This window comes from Bufo gargarizans, unplaced genomic scaffold (genome assembly GCF_014858855.1).
Source record: "Bufo gargarizans isolate SCDJY-AF-19 unplaced genomic scaffold, ASM1485885v1 fragScaff_scaffold_703_pilon:::fragment_2:::debris, whole genome shotgun sequence".
NCBI lineage: Eukaryota > Metazoa > Chordata > Amphibia > Anura > Bufonidae > Bufo > Bufo gargarizans.
The window spans coordinates 274,312-291,718 of NW_025334170.1; the positions used below are offsets into that span (position 1 = coordinate 274,312).

The following is a 17,407-nucleotide window of genomic DNA, read 5'->3' on the forward strand; positions in this document are numbered from 1 at the left end:
CAGATTGTCTGTTACGGGACCTCTCTCCTCTGCCTGGGTGCTGGGCCTAAATTTATGACAATGGACTGTTGCAGTGGTGGCTGACGTGAAGCCTGATTCTCTGCTATGACATGCAGACTGATTCTCTGCTGACATGAAGCCAGATTGTCTGTTACGGGACCTCTCTGCTCTGCCTGTGTGCTAGGCCTAAATATATGCCAATGGACTGTTGCAGTGGTGGCTGACGTGAAGCCTCATTCTCTGCTATGACATGCAGACTGATTCTCTGCTGACATGAAGCCAGATTGTCTGTTACGGGACCTCTCTGCTCTGCCTGTGTGCTAGGCCTAAATATATGCCAATGGACTGTTGCAGTGGTGGGTGACGTGAAGCCTCATTCTCTGCTATGACATGCAGACTGATTCTCTGCTGACATGAAGCCAGATTGTCTGTTACGGGACCTCTCTCCTCTGCCTGGGTGCTGGGTAGTGTTGAGAGCGAATATTCGAAAAGCAAATTTTTTTCGCGAATATCGCAACTTCGCGATTTCGCGAATATTTCGAATATAGTGCTATATAGTCGTAAAAACGAATATTCGTTTTTTGTTTTTTCCCCCCCCCACACAAAATTACAGTACACATATAATTGATTGTTTCCCAAAGGTCCAACAGCTCAGATCTTACTCACATTGCCTAGAAAGTGATTGAGGCGCGAATCTTCGTAAGGCGATTTTATTAGCGCACATGCGAATATCGGCACGTCCCAGAACAGAGGCAAAGGGCTTTGCATTCATACATTAGTGAATTGAGTTGCGAATCTTCGTAAGGCGATTTTATTAGCGCACATGCGAATATCTACACTTGTCCCAGAACAGAGGCAAAGGGCTTTGCATTCATACATTAGTGATTGAATTGAGCTGCGAATCTTCGTAAGGCGATTTTATTAACGCAAATGCAAATATCTACACTTGTCCCCAGAACAGAGAGGCAAAGGCCTGTGCATTCATATAGTATAGCACCATATTCGCGAATACGTAGAACTTCGTAAAATTCGATTTACGAATATTCGTATTTTTTATTTTACTTTCCACCTTACAGATTACATTGATCTGTACTCTGTCAACTACTGTCATCACCCCCCACTGTATCTCGATTGATTCCCAAAAGTCTCACATTCCCTAGAAAGTGATTGAGGTGCGAATCTTCGTAAGGCGATTTTATTAGCGCACATGCGAATATCTACACTTGTCCCAGAACAGAGGCAAAGGGCATTGCATTCATACATTAGTGATTGAATTGAGTTGCGAATCTTCGTAAGGCGATTTCATTAGCGCACATGTGAATTTTGCATAGCATATGTATTATGCGATGCGAAAATTCGAATTATCGCATATGCGAAATAATAACGAATTTGAATAATCGCGAATATTTTACGAATATTCTTTCGAATATTCACAAAATTTCGCGAATTCGAATATGGGACATGCCGCTCAACACTAGTGCTGGGCCTAAATTTATGACAATGGACTGTTGCAGTGGTGGCTGACGTGAAGCCTCATTCTCTGCTATGACATGCAGACTGATTCTCTGCTGACATGAAGCCAGATTCTCTGTTACGGGACCTCCCTCCTCTGCCTGGGTGCTGGGCCTAAATATATGCCAATGGACTGTTGCAGTGGTGGCTGACGTGAAGCCTCATTCTCTGCTATGACATGCAGACTGATTCTCTGCTGACATGAAGCCAGATTCTCTGTTACGGGACCTCTCTCCTCTGCCTGTGTGTGTGCTGGGCCTAAATATATGCCAATGGACTGTTGCAGTGGTGGCTGACATGCAGACTAATTCTCTGCTGACATGAAGACAGATTCTCTGTTACGGGACCTCTCTCCTCTGCCTGGGTGCCGGGGCCTAAATATCTGAGAATGGACTGTTCCAGTGGTGGGTGACGGGAAGCCTGATTCTCTGCTATGACATGCAGACTAATTCTCTGCTGACATGAAGACAGATTCTCTGTTACGGGACCTCTCTCCTCTGCCTGGGTGCCGGGGCCTAAATATCTGAGAATGGACTGTTCCAGTGGTGGGTGACGGGAAGCCAGATTCTCTGCTATGGAACCTCTCTCCAATTGATTTTGGTTAATTTTTATTTATTTAATTTTTATTTTAATTCATTTCCCTATCCACATTTGTTTGCAGGGGATTTACCTACATGTTGCTGCCTTTTGCAGCCCTCTAGCTCTTTCCTGGGCTGTTTTACAGCCTTTTTAGTGCCGAAAAGTTCGGGTCCCCATTGACTTCAATGGGGTTCGGGTTCGGGACGAAGTTCGGATCGGGTTCGGATCCCGAACCCGAACATTTCCGGGATGTTCGGCCGAACTTCTCGAACCCGAACATCCAGGTGTTCGCTCAACTCTAATCACGACCCATTGAAAAGAGTCATTTTAAAGTTTCCTCCCTTTGCTCACTTAGGGATCAAGATGAGGATTGCTACATCTGTATGTCACCACTGATGCTCAAAATATCGGTTGCTATATCATAAGGGTACATTTTTTATTAACTTTCCCAAGCCAAGCCTTCATAATAGATCTATGAATCAGGGTAGGGCCACTCGGTGCAGGTGGGCTGAGGGGGGCTCTAATTAACTAATTCTAAGTGTACCTATGTTGGTCAGTGCAGAAGCTACACACCTCTGTCACCTGTGTAGTGGACAGAGCTTGTCACTGCAGTGATGCTCCCATTGACTTCAATATGAGCAGCACGATGGAACTAGCACCCTCCAGTACACAATTGACAAAGCTGTGTAGTTCCAGCGATGACTTCAAGTGACATAGCTACACCTAAGCAGCTGATTGGTGGGGTGCATGATGTCAGATTGCTGCCATAATGGATTGGCCATCGCTTAGTAAAAACTGGATGACCCCTTTAAACATCAGATCGCTAAGTGAAAGGTGTCATTACATTCAGCCAAGCTAGCCTTACAAGGCATTGTGTCAGATTTATCAATGGATTTCCTAATGACAGACTCTCTTTAAATCCCCGTCCCCTCCTAATCTTTGTTTTAAAGGGGTTGTCCCACAAAAAATATTCTACCGTTTTCAAACCAGCACCTGGATCTGAATACGCTTGTAATAGTATAGAATTTAAAATTTAACAGAGCCATTGAGTTATTTAATAAAATGTATCTGCATAGCGCCAAATGCAGTTTTTTTATTTATGTTTATTTGACCTACTCACTGAGGAGGCCGCACATGCTCAGTTTCATCCTTTAACTGCCTCCTGAGCTGTGATAGGTAGAGCATGGACACGCCCCCTGATCTGCAGCAGAAAAGACACTTCCCCTGAGCTGTCACCTTGATATAAATCTAGCAGAGCAATGAATGTGGAGATCTCTGGATCCATGTGAGGTACAGGGCTGGTTCTAGCTTTGTTAGGACTCATGCACATTGAACGTATTTTCTTTCCATGTCTGTTCCAGTTTTTTTTTGCCAACTGTGTGGCGAAAAAAAACTCACAACTGGGTCTTGGAGGGGTCTGTTTGCCAGCCTCTTGCCTCAGGATTATGACCCATATACTAACTTTGAAGGAGAAGACAGACGGGCCGCACAGCCTAAATCTGTAGAACTGTTTTGGGCAGGGAAGCCGTGCTTGCTGTTGGCCAAATGTGACTTCCATGGAATTCGGGAACCCCTGTTTGGATCTGGGTGATTTTTGGATATGTTGTTCACCTAGATCAGAGCTGTATAAATTATGGGGATATGTGGGGTTTTGAGGTATTTTTTGTGTTTTGGGAAAAATTTGTGTTTTCTGCCTGTGAGTGATTAACTTAGCCCATTATGTTTGGTAATTGTATAACAGACAGAACCTATTGTGTTTTGGTAATTGTATTTTGTTGATTGCGTCAAAGACAATGCCCATTGTATTTTGTTGATTGCGTTACAGACAGAGGGAAGGGGGTTTTGTGTACAATTGCTGGGAAGGTTTCAATACTGTAAATGCATGTGATTGGCTAATATATAAACTGTCACAGTCTTCTACAAGGCCCCCAGGGGGAGTGTCCCTTGCTAGGAGACCTGCATAAAAGGCTGAAAAATAACCCATTAAAGAGTTCCTGTTTTCCCTTCAACATAGAGCCTAGTCTCATGTGTGTGGGGATTACTATACGCTGTATATTCCCCTGGCTATAACCCCTAGCTCTTGTAAGAGCTCTTCCTGTTCCTTGTTCCTGTGGTGGTTACGGTGTCGAGCGGAGTGCTTGGAGCCCTTGGGAAGCACTAGGAGCATCCATCAACAGAGTTACCCAGTCAGGGTGCCAGGAGATCCGTTACAGACCATATGCGTAACCATTCATTTCAATGGGTCTGCAAAAAAACCCTGAAGTTACTCAGTGTGCATTCCATTTTCATATGTCCGCATGTCCTACTATTGTCCGCATAACGGACAAGGATAGGACTGTTCTATTAGTGGCCATCTGTTCCGTTCCGCAAAATACAAAATGCGCACGGACGTCATCCGTATTTTTTGCGGATCCATGTTTTGCTGACCTCAAAATACATACGGTCGTGTGCATGTGCCCTTAGAAAGAGGTTGTCATGTACTATATGATGTCTGATTTTCATTTTTTATATTCGTCATGGGATAACCCATTAAGGTGGTGCTCATTGTTTATCGTTCGTTCATTCTAACCCTAATATATCCCCCCCAAGAACAACTACCGCTGGGGGATATGGTGCAGGTACTCCTATTTCATACCTAACAGCAAGTATGCCAAAATGTTTTTAAGTCTGAGCACAAACTGAAGATGAGGCCTAAGGGTAGTTTCACACTAGCATTACAGATATCCGGCAGCCTGTTCCACTAGGGAAGAGCCTTCCAGAGTTCTCTGAATCTGGCATTGCAGGACGCTACCTGAATGCCCGTTGCCCCTATTAAACAGATCCGGCTGCACCACGGCAAATACGGCAAGAATCAGCAGAACTGAAAACGTTGCGTACAATGGTATTTTTCCGGCCAATTCACTGCATATTTGCCAGGTTGTTAGTGGGTTAATGTTTCAATGGTAGCATCAACAGGCTAAATGTGCATTAGATCACAATTCAAAAAGTAGTTGTCATATGACAAGATGTCAGTGCTGAGGCTCTGTTCATACTTTACTTCTGTTCTGTCTGCTTTTGGTTGGTCTTTAATGGCTGAAATAGTGTAGCATGCTTTGCTATTATATTCAGGAAACTTTGTGAAACCCAGTCCATCATATTCGCCATGACTCTAGTGAGAAATGCAACTACTGATATTACATTTTCTGCTGTTTTATTCCTTATCGAATAAATTTGTCATTTTATAACAGGCAGTTCCTATACTATCCTCAATATGGCGAACGATCTGGTGTACTTAGTCACAGGTGGATGTGGCTTTCTTGGAGAATGTATTGTAAAACTTTTACTCAAAGAAGAGTATGTGAAGGAGGTTAAAATTTTTGATCTCAATGAAACTGAAGCTATAAGAAATCTAGAAACAGGTAAATACAAGAAATTATCATTCAAGGTCATAGTCAAGTACAGTTCCCGGAGCAGGGGATATCTGGGTTTTATTTTCTATGATGTAATCTAATGTTATGCCATGTATTGTTAATGCATTGTATATTCACAGCATAGCTCTGTATGGTAACGGAGTTAAATAATTCTCATAGCCCTTTGCAAGAGGTTGCTAGGTGGCGGCTGGCTCCACTCCTAGCTCTAGAGTGTTCTAGGAAAATCTGAGGAGGGAGAAGGGACAGGAAGGAAGCAAAGTTCATATCTTCTTTCTCCTTGCTCCTCAGGATTCAAAGACTAACAAGTCCCTGTTTGATTTACAGCAAGAGAGAAAAGAGCGAAAGGAATAAGTTCAGAAATCTACATGGTCTAGCACAGGGGTAGGCAACCTCCGGCACTCCAGCTGTTGTGAAACTACAACTCCCAGCATGCATACTTACTCTGCTCTTCTAAGAACTCACATAGAAATGAATGGAGCATGCTGGGAATTGTAGTTTCACAACAGCTGGAGTGCCGAAGGTTGCTGATCCCTGGTCTAGCACCAAGAGTCAGTCAGTATGGAAACCGCCATTGAGGGCAATTCAGACTTTACCGCTGTGGAAGGATTACAGTTGATACACATTAAAGGAACAGATTGGCCAGTTGTATCATTCAACCTATACACCACCATGTGCATTACATGTATAATGGCAAAATTACAGTTGCCAGCCACAGATTCTAATGAGAAAGACTCTAGCAACATAGTGTGAGAAGAGGGCCATAATTTCCATGCTTGCCTAAATCCATACATCGCTATCTGGGATAGAATTGCACTGTGTACAGTTGGAACTGTGTTTTGCTATTTTAGATATACTACAACTCCTATTTTGCACCACAGTATAAAGAGACTTTTATTGAATTTAATCTGGCCTGCTTACTGACTCTTGCACCATACACAGGCCATTGCACATTGAACTCTACATGCCCTGCATTGCACCCATCCAAACACCTAACTAGTGTTGAGCGGAGTGCGCTTCGGATCATACATCCAAAGTTGCTTTATTCAAAACTTTGTTTGAATGCTGTACAGAGACGGGTCTCCATACAGCATCCAAATTTATTGCCTTCGCGGAGGTGAAATTCGTTATGTCTGAAGTCTCATGAGACTTCATGGAATAACTTTGGACTTCAATTATTAAACTTGAAAACCATTATAAAACTGTGTTTTGAAGTCGTCTTTGGTATCGGCTGGTACCTGGGTACCGAAGCCAACTTCAGATCCCAGTTTTAAAATGGTTTTCAAGTTGAATAATAAAAATGATTCCCATCAGCATATCAACTGTGCGGAATTTCAGAGCAGATTTTGCCCTTTGCGGTGCGTGACATCTAGGGCAAATCTGCATTAAAATTTGCAGGTAGCAAATATGGATTTTGGTGTGGATTTGGTGCAGAAACACAGCACAATCTATAATAATAAATAGTGTTGAGCGAATCGAGCTTCGGATCCTAGATCCGAAGTCAATTTGTTCAAAACTTTGTTTGATTGCTATACAGAGATTAGTCTATGACCTGCATTCAAATGTATGGGCTCCGAGGCAAGGCAAATTCGTTATCACCGAAGTCCAGTGGGACTTCGCCGAATAACTTCGGGATTTCATTTTTAAGCTTTAAAACATGGATCTGAAGTCGGCTTCGCTACCACCAAGGCCGCTGTCAGACCTGGCATACTCGGGCAAGTGCCGGGGCCGACAGTTCCTGCGGGGCCCACAGCACAGCTGCCAGAGGCCAGAAGCAATGAACACTTCCATCAATACAGATGGAAGCGCTCATTGCTGGAGCGCAGGGAGCTGCGGTCCGGTCACCACTGCTCAGCTCCCCGCGCTCCTCCTCTTCTTCAGGCTGGCGGCGCTCTGAATGGTGAAGCAGGAAGACTTCTCCCCGCTCCACCATTGAGCCTACAGGCACGGATGGCGCTGCCAGCCTGTGTGGGCGGAGCTTGCAGTCCAGTAATCTGCATAAGCTCTGCCCACACAGTGCTGCAAAGCGATCTGTACCTGCAGGGAAAAGAGGTATGTGGGCTTCAGGAATGGGACAAGGTGAGTAGTTACTGTGTTTTTTTGTTTTTAATATAGAGGGGTCACAGAGGACTTTATTACTATGGAGGGGGCACAGAGGACTTTATTACTATGGAGGGGGCACAAAGGACTTTATTACTATGGAGGGGGCACAGAGGTCTTTATTACTATGGAGGGGGCACAGAGGTCTTTATTACTATGGAGGGGGCACAAAGGACTTTATTACTATGGAGGGGGCACAGAGGTCTTTATTACTATGGAGGGGGCACAGAGGTCTTTATTACTATGGAGGGGCCATAGAGGGTATTACTACTCTGGAGGGGCCACAGAGGGCATTACTAATGTGAAGGGGGCACAATGGGAATTTCTACTATGGAGGGAGCACAGAGCCAGAGGGCATTACTACATCGAAGGTGGCACCATGGGCATTATTACTGTGAAGGGGGAACAGTGGGCATTATTACTGTGAAGGGGGAACAGTGGGCATTATTACTGAGAAGGGTGCACAATAGGGATTTCTACTATGAAGGGGGGACAATAGGATTATTACTATGAAGGGGGCACAATGAGGATTATTACTGTGAAGGGGGCATAATGGGAATTATTACTGTGAAGGGGGCACAGATAGGGCATTACAATGTTGAAAGGGGCACAGAGAGGGCATAACTACTGTGAGAGGGCACAATGTGGGCATAACTACTGTGAGGGGGCACACATCTGTACAAAACTACTGTGAAGGTTTACAATGAGGGCAATACTACTGTGAGGGGGTACCATTTTTTTTTTAAGTATGGGGGGTGCCAGAGAAAGGACCCGCCCCGGGTGCCACACCCTAGGGATGCCACTGAAGCAGGGAACTATTCGCTCCCCGCTCCACCATTGAGCTGCCAGCGCTCCACAGCAGCAGCAGCAGCGCGATGTTCTTACACATCGTCCTGCTGATCTGTGTAAGAGGAGGAGCGGGCAGGTGAGGAATCAGCCTCTGCGCCTCCTACACAGCAGCGCAATGTGTCACAGTATCCTGCTGCTGCTGATGGGGAGCGCAGATCATGGGAGGAGCCAGATGATTGAGGCGAGGAGTATTTATTGTTTGTTTATTTCACTTCCTGTGAAGGGGGCACATCTCGGCATAACCACTGTGAAGGGGGCACTAGGCCACTGTGAGGGGGCACATATTTAGGGATATCTACTGTGAAGGGGGCACATATCTTGGCATATCTACTGTGAGGGGGCACATATCTTGGCATATCTACTATGAAGGGGGCACATCTTGCATAACTACTATGAGGGGGTACATATCTTGGCATATCTACTATGAAGGGGTTATATCTTGCATATGTACTGTGAGGGGGCACATATCTGTGAGTAAACCTGAGGGACTGAAACACTGGGTAGAAAATAAAAGTAGGCACGTAAGGACTGATTCACATATATCCGCTCTGTAGCAGGCTGTGGGTAAGGTATTTAATCTATAATACATGCAGTTTCATTGCTGTAAGCGCCGTGCAAAATGCCACAAGGGGGCCCACTGAGACTTTATCAACCAAGGGCCCACATGAACCTGGAGCCGGCCCTGGCTACTGGGATACCAGTCCGTACCGATGCTGATTTTGGATCCATTTTTTATATCGGTTTTGAGGTTTAAAAATCAATGGCCGAAGTTATTCACCGAAGTCTCTCAAGACTTCGGTGATAACGAATTTGCCTTGCTGGAGCCCATAGGTTTTAATGCTGTACGGCGATAGGTCTTGGATAGTTTCGAGCGAATTTACTTTGGACCTAGGATAAATAAAGATGGAAATAATAATAAAAATAGAATAAAAATAGAAATGTTATGTTTTAATATATGCAAATGAGTCTCTAGGAGCAATGGGGGCGTTGTCACCTAGAGGGAGGTGTGATGAAGTTTTCACTGCGTGGCCCTGTCAATTAAATTGGAGAGGTTGTGGCAGTCGCAAAGAGAGCAAGAGAGAGCAGAGCCTCTAGCAGTGGCGTACACACAATCCATGGGGCCCCGGTGCAAAACTGATCCATGGGGCCCACTCCCCGTCGACGCCCCCCCCCCCCCAACCCGCCGCGTGTGTGTGTGTGTATATATATATATATATATATATATATATATATTTATGGTCAGGGCTAGGACAACGTCGGCGCACGCAGAGACACCTGCCCTGAACATAGTGGCTGAATTGTGCCGGGAGCCACGGCGCGGGTACACCAGTGAAAAAGGGGGCATACCTGAAGGGAGTTTAGAGAAAAAGGGCGGGAGGGAGGGGCGTGAGGCTCGGGCGCCTGGCTGAGCGGCATGTAGGGGGATAAATAGCCAGACGCCCCTCCCACAAATGCAGGCTGTTAACAGCCTTATTATTTATGGTCAGGGCTAGGACAACGTCGGCGCACGCAGAGACACCTGCCCTGAACATAGTGGCTGAATTGTGCCGGGAGCCACGGCGCGGGTACACCAGTGAAAAAGGGGGCAAAAAACATCAGTTAGGTACAACACTTTTTTGCAAACTACAAAGCCAGTGATCGAAAGGCGCGAGATATCTCTACTCGAGGATTGGGTATATACCTAGTGAAGCAGGAGGGCCGCCACCGCCCCATGGACCGGATGACATGAGCTGGCACCTGATGCCGAGAAGCAGCGGAGTCTGCCCCTAGCGACATGAGTGGCCCGAATTTACCCTGGGGTCATAGCCTAGACCCTGGGCGAGGGCACGGATGAAAGATATAAACTGAGGGTGCTGAGAAGCTTGCCTGCGTGTGGCAGGAGCGGGCTATCTGGTGATAAACCTTGGATGAGGCCTAGCAGTTGATGCAGCACCTGAACTGGGCACCAATCGTTCAGCGTGGGATAGCATTTACCTCAGACGGGGGTCCCGTCTGAATGGTTTTGGTGGAAGGTAGCAGGGGAGTGTAATGGCCCTGGCCCCATAACAGATGCTGCTTCAGAGGATGGTTATGGCGATTTGAACCCGCCAGAACCTCACCGGGCCGGAGGAATCCATAAAAGGTGAGATACAGACGTGGACAAAATTGTTGGTACCCTTTGGTCAATGAAAGAAAAAGTCACAATGGTCACAGAAATAACTTTAATCTGACAAAAGTAATAATAAATTAAAATTCTATAAATGTTAACCAATGAAAGTCAGACATTGTTTTTCAACCATGCTTCAACAGAATTATGTAAAAAAATAAACTCATGAAACAGGCATGGACAAAAATGATGGTACCCCTAGAAAACACAGAACATAATGTGACCAAAGGGACATGTTAATTCAAGGTGTGTCCACTAATTAGCATCACAGGTGTCTACAACCTTGTAATCAGCCATTGGGCCTATATATATGGCTCCAGGTAATCACTGTGTTGTTTGGTGATATGGTGTGTACCACACTCGACATGGACCAGAGGAAGCAAAGGAAAGAGCTGTCTCAAGAGATCAGAAAGAAAATTATAGACAAGCATGTTAAAGGTAAAGGCTATAAGACCATCTCCAAGCAACTAGATGTTCCTGTGAGTACAGTTGCACATATTATTCATAAGTTTAAGATCCATGGGACTGTAGCCAACCTCCCTGGACGTGGCCGCAGGAGGAAAAATGATGAGAAATCTAAGAGACGGATAATCCGAATGGTAACAAAAGAGCCTAGAAAGACTTCTAAAGAGATTCAAGGTGAACTTCATGCTCAAGGAACATCAGTGTCAGATCGCACCATCCGTCGTTGTTTGAGCCAAAGTGGACTACATGGGAGACGACCAAGGAGGACACCATTGTTGAAAACGAATCATAAAAAAGCAAGACTGGAATATGCCAAACTACATGTTGACAAGCCACAAAGCTTCTGGGAGAATGTCCTGTGGACAGATGAGACAAAAATCGAAGTTTTTGCCAAGGCACATCAGCTGTATGTTCACAGACGAAAAAATGAAGCATATCAAGAAAAGAACACTGTCCCTACTGTGAAACATGGAGGAGGCTCTGTTATGTTCTGGGGCTGCTTTGCTGCGTCTGGCACAGGGTGTCTTGAATCTGTGCAGGGTACAATGAAATCTCAAGACTATCAAGGAATTCTAGAGAGAAATGTACTAGCCAGTGTCAGAAAGCTTGGTCTCAGTCGCAGGTCATGGGTCTTGCAACAGGACAATGACCCAAAACACACCGCTAAAAACACCCAAGAATGGCTAAGAGGAAAAAATTGAACTATTCTAAAGTGGCCTTCTATGAGCCCTGACCTCAATCCTATTGAGCATCTTTGGAAGGAGCTGAAACATGCAGTCTGGAAAAGGCACCCTTCAAACCGGACACAACTGGAGCAGTTTGCTCATGAGGAGTGGGCCAAAATACCTGCTGAGAGGTGCAGATGTCTCATTGACAGTTACAGGAAGCGTTTGATTGCAGTGATTGCCTCAAAAGGTTGCGCAACAAAATATTAAGTTAGGGGTACCATCATTTTTGTCCATGCCTGTTTCATGAGTTTATTTTTTTACATAATTCTGTTGAAGCATGGTTGAAAAACAATGTCTGACTTTCATTGGTTAACATTTATAGAATTTTAATTTATTATTACTTTTGTCAGATTAAAGTTATTTCTGTGACCATTGTGACTTTTTCTTTCATTGACCAAAGGGTACCAACAATTTTGTCCACGTCTGTACATGGCCGCTTTCAAAATCAGGTTAGTGAAGGGCCCAAAAAGGATTACCATCCAATGACGAAAAAGATCCCTGAATAATTTACCGGACACAGGTTGCCTATGGCTCACGGACCCCTTCCCCTCCTTTTGAATACCCCGAAGGGTGGCTTTAGAAAACGAAGACAGAACCTGGGTGATCCAGGAACGCTGACCACCTGGGCGATCCAGGAACGCTGACAACCTGAGTGATCCGGGAACGCTGACCACCTGGGCGATCCAGGGACACTGACAACCTGGACGATCCAGGGACGCTGACAACCTGGGCGATCCAGGGACGCTGACAACCTGGGCGATCCAGGGACGCTGACAACCTGGGCGATCCAGGGACGCTGACAACCTGGGCGATCCAGGGACGCTGACAACCTGGGCGATCCAGGGACACTGACAACCTGGGCGATCCAGGGACACTGACAACCTGGGCGATCCAGGGACACTGACAACCTGGGCGATCCAGGGACACTGACAACCTGGGCGATCCAGGGACACTGACAACCTGGGCGATCCAGGGACACTAACAACCTGGGCGATCCAGGGACATTGACAACCTGGGCGATCCAGGGACACTGACAACCTGGGCGATCCAGGGACACTGACAACCTGGGCGATCCAGGGACACTGACAACCTAGGCGATCCAGGGACATTGACAACCTGGGCGATCCAGGGACATTGACAACCTGGACGATCCAGGGACGCTGACCACCCGGGCGATCCAGGGACCCTGACCACCCGGGCGATCCAAGGACCCTGACAACCTGGGCGATCCAAGGACCCTGACAACCTGGGCAATCCAGAGACACTGACAACCCGGGCGATCCAGGGACACTGACAACCTGGACGATCCAGGGACATTGACAACCTGGGCGATCCAGGGATACAGACATTTAAACGAAGACAGAACCTGAGCGATCCAGGGACGCTGGCCACCTGGGCGATCCAGGGACGCTGAAACAACTGCCCAATCTAAAAGAAGGAACAACCGACATCAGAATAGATGTAAAACCCTAGGAAAAAAAAAAAAAAAAGGGGACAAAACCTGGGCGATCCAGGAACACTGACAACCTGGGCGATCCAGGAACACTGACAACCTGGGCGATCCAGGGACACTGACAACCTGGGTGATCCAGGGACACTGACAACCTGGGCGATCCAGGGACACTGACAACCTGGGCGATCCAGGGACACTGACAACCTGGGCGATCCAGGGACACTGACAACCTGGGCGATCCAGGGACATTGACAACCTGGGCGATCCAGGGACACTGACAACCTGGGCGATCCAGGAACACTGACAACCTGGGCGATCCAGGGACGCTGACAACCTGGGCGATCCAGGGACGCTGACAACCTGGGCGATCCAGGGACGCTGACCACCTGGGCGATCCAGGAACGCTGACCACCGGGGCCGATCCAGGGACGCTGACCACCTGGGCGATCCAGGGACGCTGACCACCTGGGCGATCCAGGGACGCTGACCATCTGGGTGATCCAGGGACGCTGACAACCTGGGCGAACCAGGGACGCTGACAACCTGGGCGATCCAGGGACACTGACAACCTGGGCGATCCAGGGACACGAAACGAAAACCCGCTGACTTAAAACAGTAAAGTAAAAAGCTCCCCCACCTAGACCGCAAATTCTGGTACTATGATGCTTAATTCTGCTATATATATATATATATATATATATATATATATATACATATGTATATACATATACACACATATATATATATATATACATACATACATACATACACACACACAAACATGTTCACACATATCCATACCATACACATTTTATTTTATTTTTTTATCCAGCCTATGTAACGCTGCCCTGAGCTCTGAACGAGCACATGCACGGTGTTTTAACCCGCCGGTAACCCGCTGGAGGGGTTGGGGAGCCCAAATGAAGCTGCCCCCCCCCAGAAAACGGGAGTACCCCTGCAACATAAAAACCTGAATTTGTCAACACCTCCTGCGCTGGAAGCACAGTTTAGACTTTAATTACCAGTCTCAAAAATTGCCTCACACTGGCTCTAACACTAACTGAGCCTTTAAATCCTACCTGACACATATCCTGAGCGGCATGTGACCGGAAGGGCACGAAGCTAGGACACCGCTCCCCCAACCCAGCCGCCTGTAATTGCGTGGGCGGAACGTACTGGGGGAGAGCGGCATCTCAACCCTGCACCACCGGACCTAGACCCGGCCGGACGCGATACACAGTTGGAGCGGGGCAGGCTGCACCCCGATTACCTGACTGGCGTGTGGCGAGGCTGACGTCGGCGGCACGTGACCACGGTAACCCGGAAGTGACAATACTGACCGGAGGAGGGAGCGCGATGCCGCAGTACTGCGTGAGGCTCGGGCGCCTGGCTGAGCGGCATGTAGGGGGATAAATAGCCAGACGCCCCTCCCACAAATGCAGGCTGTTAACAGCCTTATTATATATATATACAGTACAGACCAAAAGTTTGGACACACCTTCTCATTCAAAGAGTTTTCTTTATTTTCATGACTATGAAAATTGTAGATTCACACTGAAGGCATCAAAACTATGAATTAACACATGTGGAATTATATACATAACAAAAAAGTGTGAAACTACTAAAATTATGTCATATTATAGGTTCTTCAAAGTAGCCACCTTTTGCTTTGATTACTGCTTTGCACACTCTTGGCATTCTCTTGATGAGCCTCAAGAGGTAGTCACCTAAAATGGTTTTCACTTCACAGGTGTGCCCTGTCAGGTTTAATAAGTGGGATTTTTAGCCTTATAAATGGGGTTGGGACCATCAGTTGCGTTGTGGAGAAGTCAGGTGAATACACAGCTAATAGTCCTACTGAATAGACTGTTAGAATTTGTGTTATGGCAAGAAAAAAGCAGCTAAGTAAAGAAAAACAAGTGGCCATCATTACTTTAAGAAATGAAGGTCAGTCAGTCCGAAAAATTGGGAAAACTTTGAAAGTGTCCCCAAGGGCAGTCACAAAAACCATCAAGCGCTACAAAGAAACTGGCTCACATGCGGACCGCCCCAGGAAAGGAAGACCAAGAGTCACCTCTGCTGTGGAGGATAAGTTCATCCGAGTCACCAGCCTCAGAAATCGCAGGTTAACAGCAGCTCAGATCACAGAACACAAGGAATGGACATTAAACCAGTGGAAATCTGTGCTTTGGTCTGATAAGTCCAAATTTGAGATCTTTGGTTCCAACCACCGTGTCTTTGTGCGACGCAGAAAAGGTGAACGGATGGACTCTAAATGCCTGGTTCCCACCGTGAAGCATGGAGGAGGAGGTGTGATGGTGTGGGGGTGCTTTGCTGGTGACACTGTTGGGGATTTATTCAAAATTGAAGGCATACTGAACCAGCATGGCTACCACAGCATCTTGCAGCGGCATGCTATTCCATCCGGTTTGCGTTTAGTTGGACCATAATTTATTTTTCAACAGGACAATGACCCCAAACACACCTCCAGGCTGTGTAAGGGCTATTTGACCATGAAGGAGAGTGATGGGGTGCTGCGCCAGATGACCTGGCCTCCACAGTCACCGGACCTGAACCCAATCAAGATGGTTTGGGGTGAGCTGGACCGCAGAGTGAGGGCAAAAGGGCCAACAAGTGCTAAGCATCTCTGGGAACTCCTTCAAGACTGTTGGAAGACCATTTCAGGTGACTACCTCTTGAAGCTCATCAAGAGAATGCCAAGAGTGTGCAAAGCAGTAATCAAAGCAAAAGGTGGCTACTTTGAAGAATCTAGAATATGACATATTTTCTGTTTCACACTTTTTTGTTATGTATATAATTCCACATGTGTTAATTCATAGTTTTGATGCCTTCAGTGTGAATGTACAATTTTCATAGTCATGAAAATAAAGAAAACTCTTTGAATGAGAAGGTGTGTCCAAACTTTTGGTCTGTACTATATATATATATATATATATATATATATATAATTTTATATACTGTATATTACTATATACAAGAGGTTGATATTCGGTATAACCCACGGTATTCCCACGTAAAACCAGCTCTGCTACATTATGTAGCAGAGCTGGTTTTGTCATGCATTTCTTTTGCCTTCATATGGTAAAATACTTCATTGGCCTATTAATGGCTTTATAACTAACTATATTTCTGTAGCCTACAACCTCCGACTGCCCAGTTGGGCTGAAACTACTACACCCAACATGTTCTGACAGTAATAGTAAATGGATATTGGTGCAGTTCTGAGCTACTAGTCTATATAATAAATATGTAGGCTACATATGTATTATATAGACTAGTAGCTCAGAATTGCTCCAATATCCATTTACTATTACTGCCAGAACATGTTGGGTGTAGTAGTTTCAGCCCAACTGGGCAGTCGGAGGTTGTAGGCTACAGAAATATAGCAGAATTAGTTATAAAACCATTGATAGGCCAATGAAGTATTTTCCCATATGAAGGCAAAAGAAATGCATGACAAAACCAGCTCTGCTACATCCAAGCATATACTAGAAGCTCAATAGAAGTGCCTACACAAATGAGCTGCACCCCAAGACAACAGAAAACCCCCCATTACTTCATAGCACAAGTCACCAGTCATAACTTTACATACATTACCCAACTCTGAGCCCCCATCAGACCTCACTCACTCTGAAAGCCAGACCGACTTCATTGCGCAGCGCTCTCCCTCTTCCTTTCTTTTCCGGCGCCTTCTCCCTGCATCTCAACGTCATGTCCGGCACGCCGCACCGCCGACCGGGGAGGAGACTCAGGGGGAGGAGAATCAAGGGAGGGTAGGGCTGGCAGCAAGGAAACTCAACACTGGGGGGGGGCGGGCCCCAGGCCGGCACACCCCGGGTTATACAGGCACAGCACTACTGCAGGGCGGGTCCACAGGCGGCCGGGCCCCCTGGAGTGCCGGGCCCGGTAGCAAGTGCGACCCCTGCGACCCCTGTATGTACGCCCCTGGCCTCTAGTTGTAAAGGCAACGCCACCATTGCTCCTAGAGGCTCATTTTCATATATTAAAACCTAATTCTTCTCAGCAATGCGGGCACATATGAACATAGGACCATCACAGATGCCTTCAGCTGCCAAGCGCACATGTAACAGGTCAGCTGGTTACATAGGTACAAATATGCTTACAGATGCCCTTTAAATTTATGCAG

The 17,407-nt window shown here is 46.4% G+C and overlaps 1 protein-coding gene across 1 annotated transcript in view; it reads left to right on the forward strand.

Annotated features, from left to right (window-relative positions):
* LOC122922779 (3 beta-hydroxysteroid dehydrogenase type 7-like) overlaps positions 1 to 17,407 on the forward strand; it is a 94,826-nt gene that overhangs the window by 18,828 nt on the left and 58,591 nt on the right. Inside the window, exon 2 of the mRNA XM_044273502.1 lies at positions 5,319 to 5,489. Within this exon, the coding sequence (XP_044129437.1) occupies positions 5,342 to 5,489 (148 nt within the window). The 5' untranslated portion in view covers positions 5,319 to 5,341. The remainder of the gene's footprint in view (positions 1 to 5,318; positions 5,490 to 17,407) is intronic.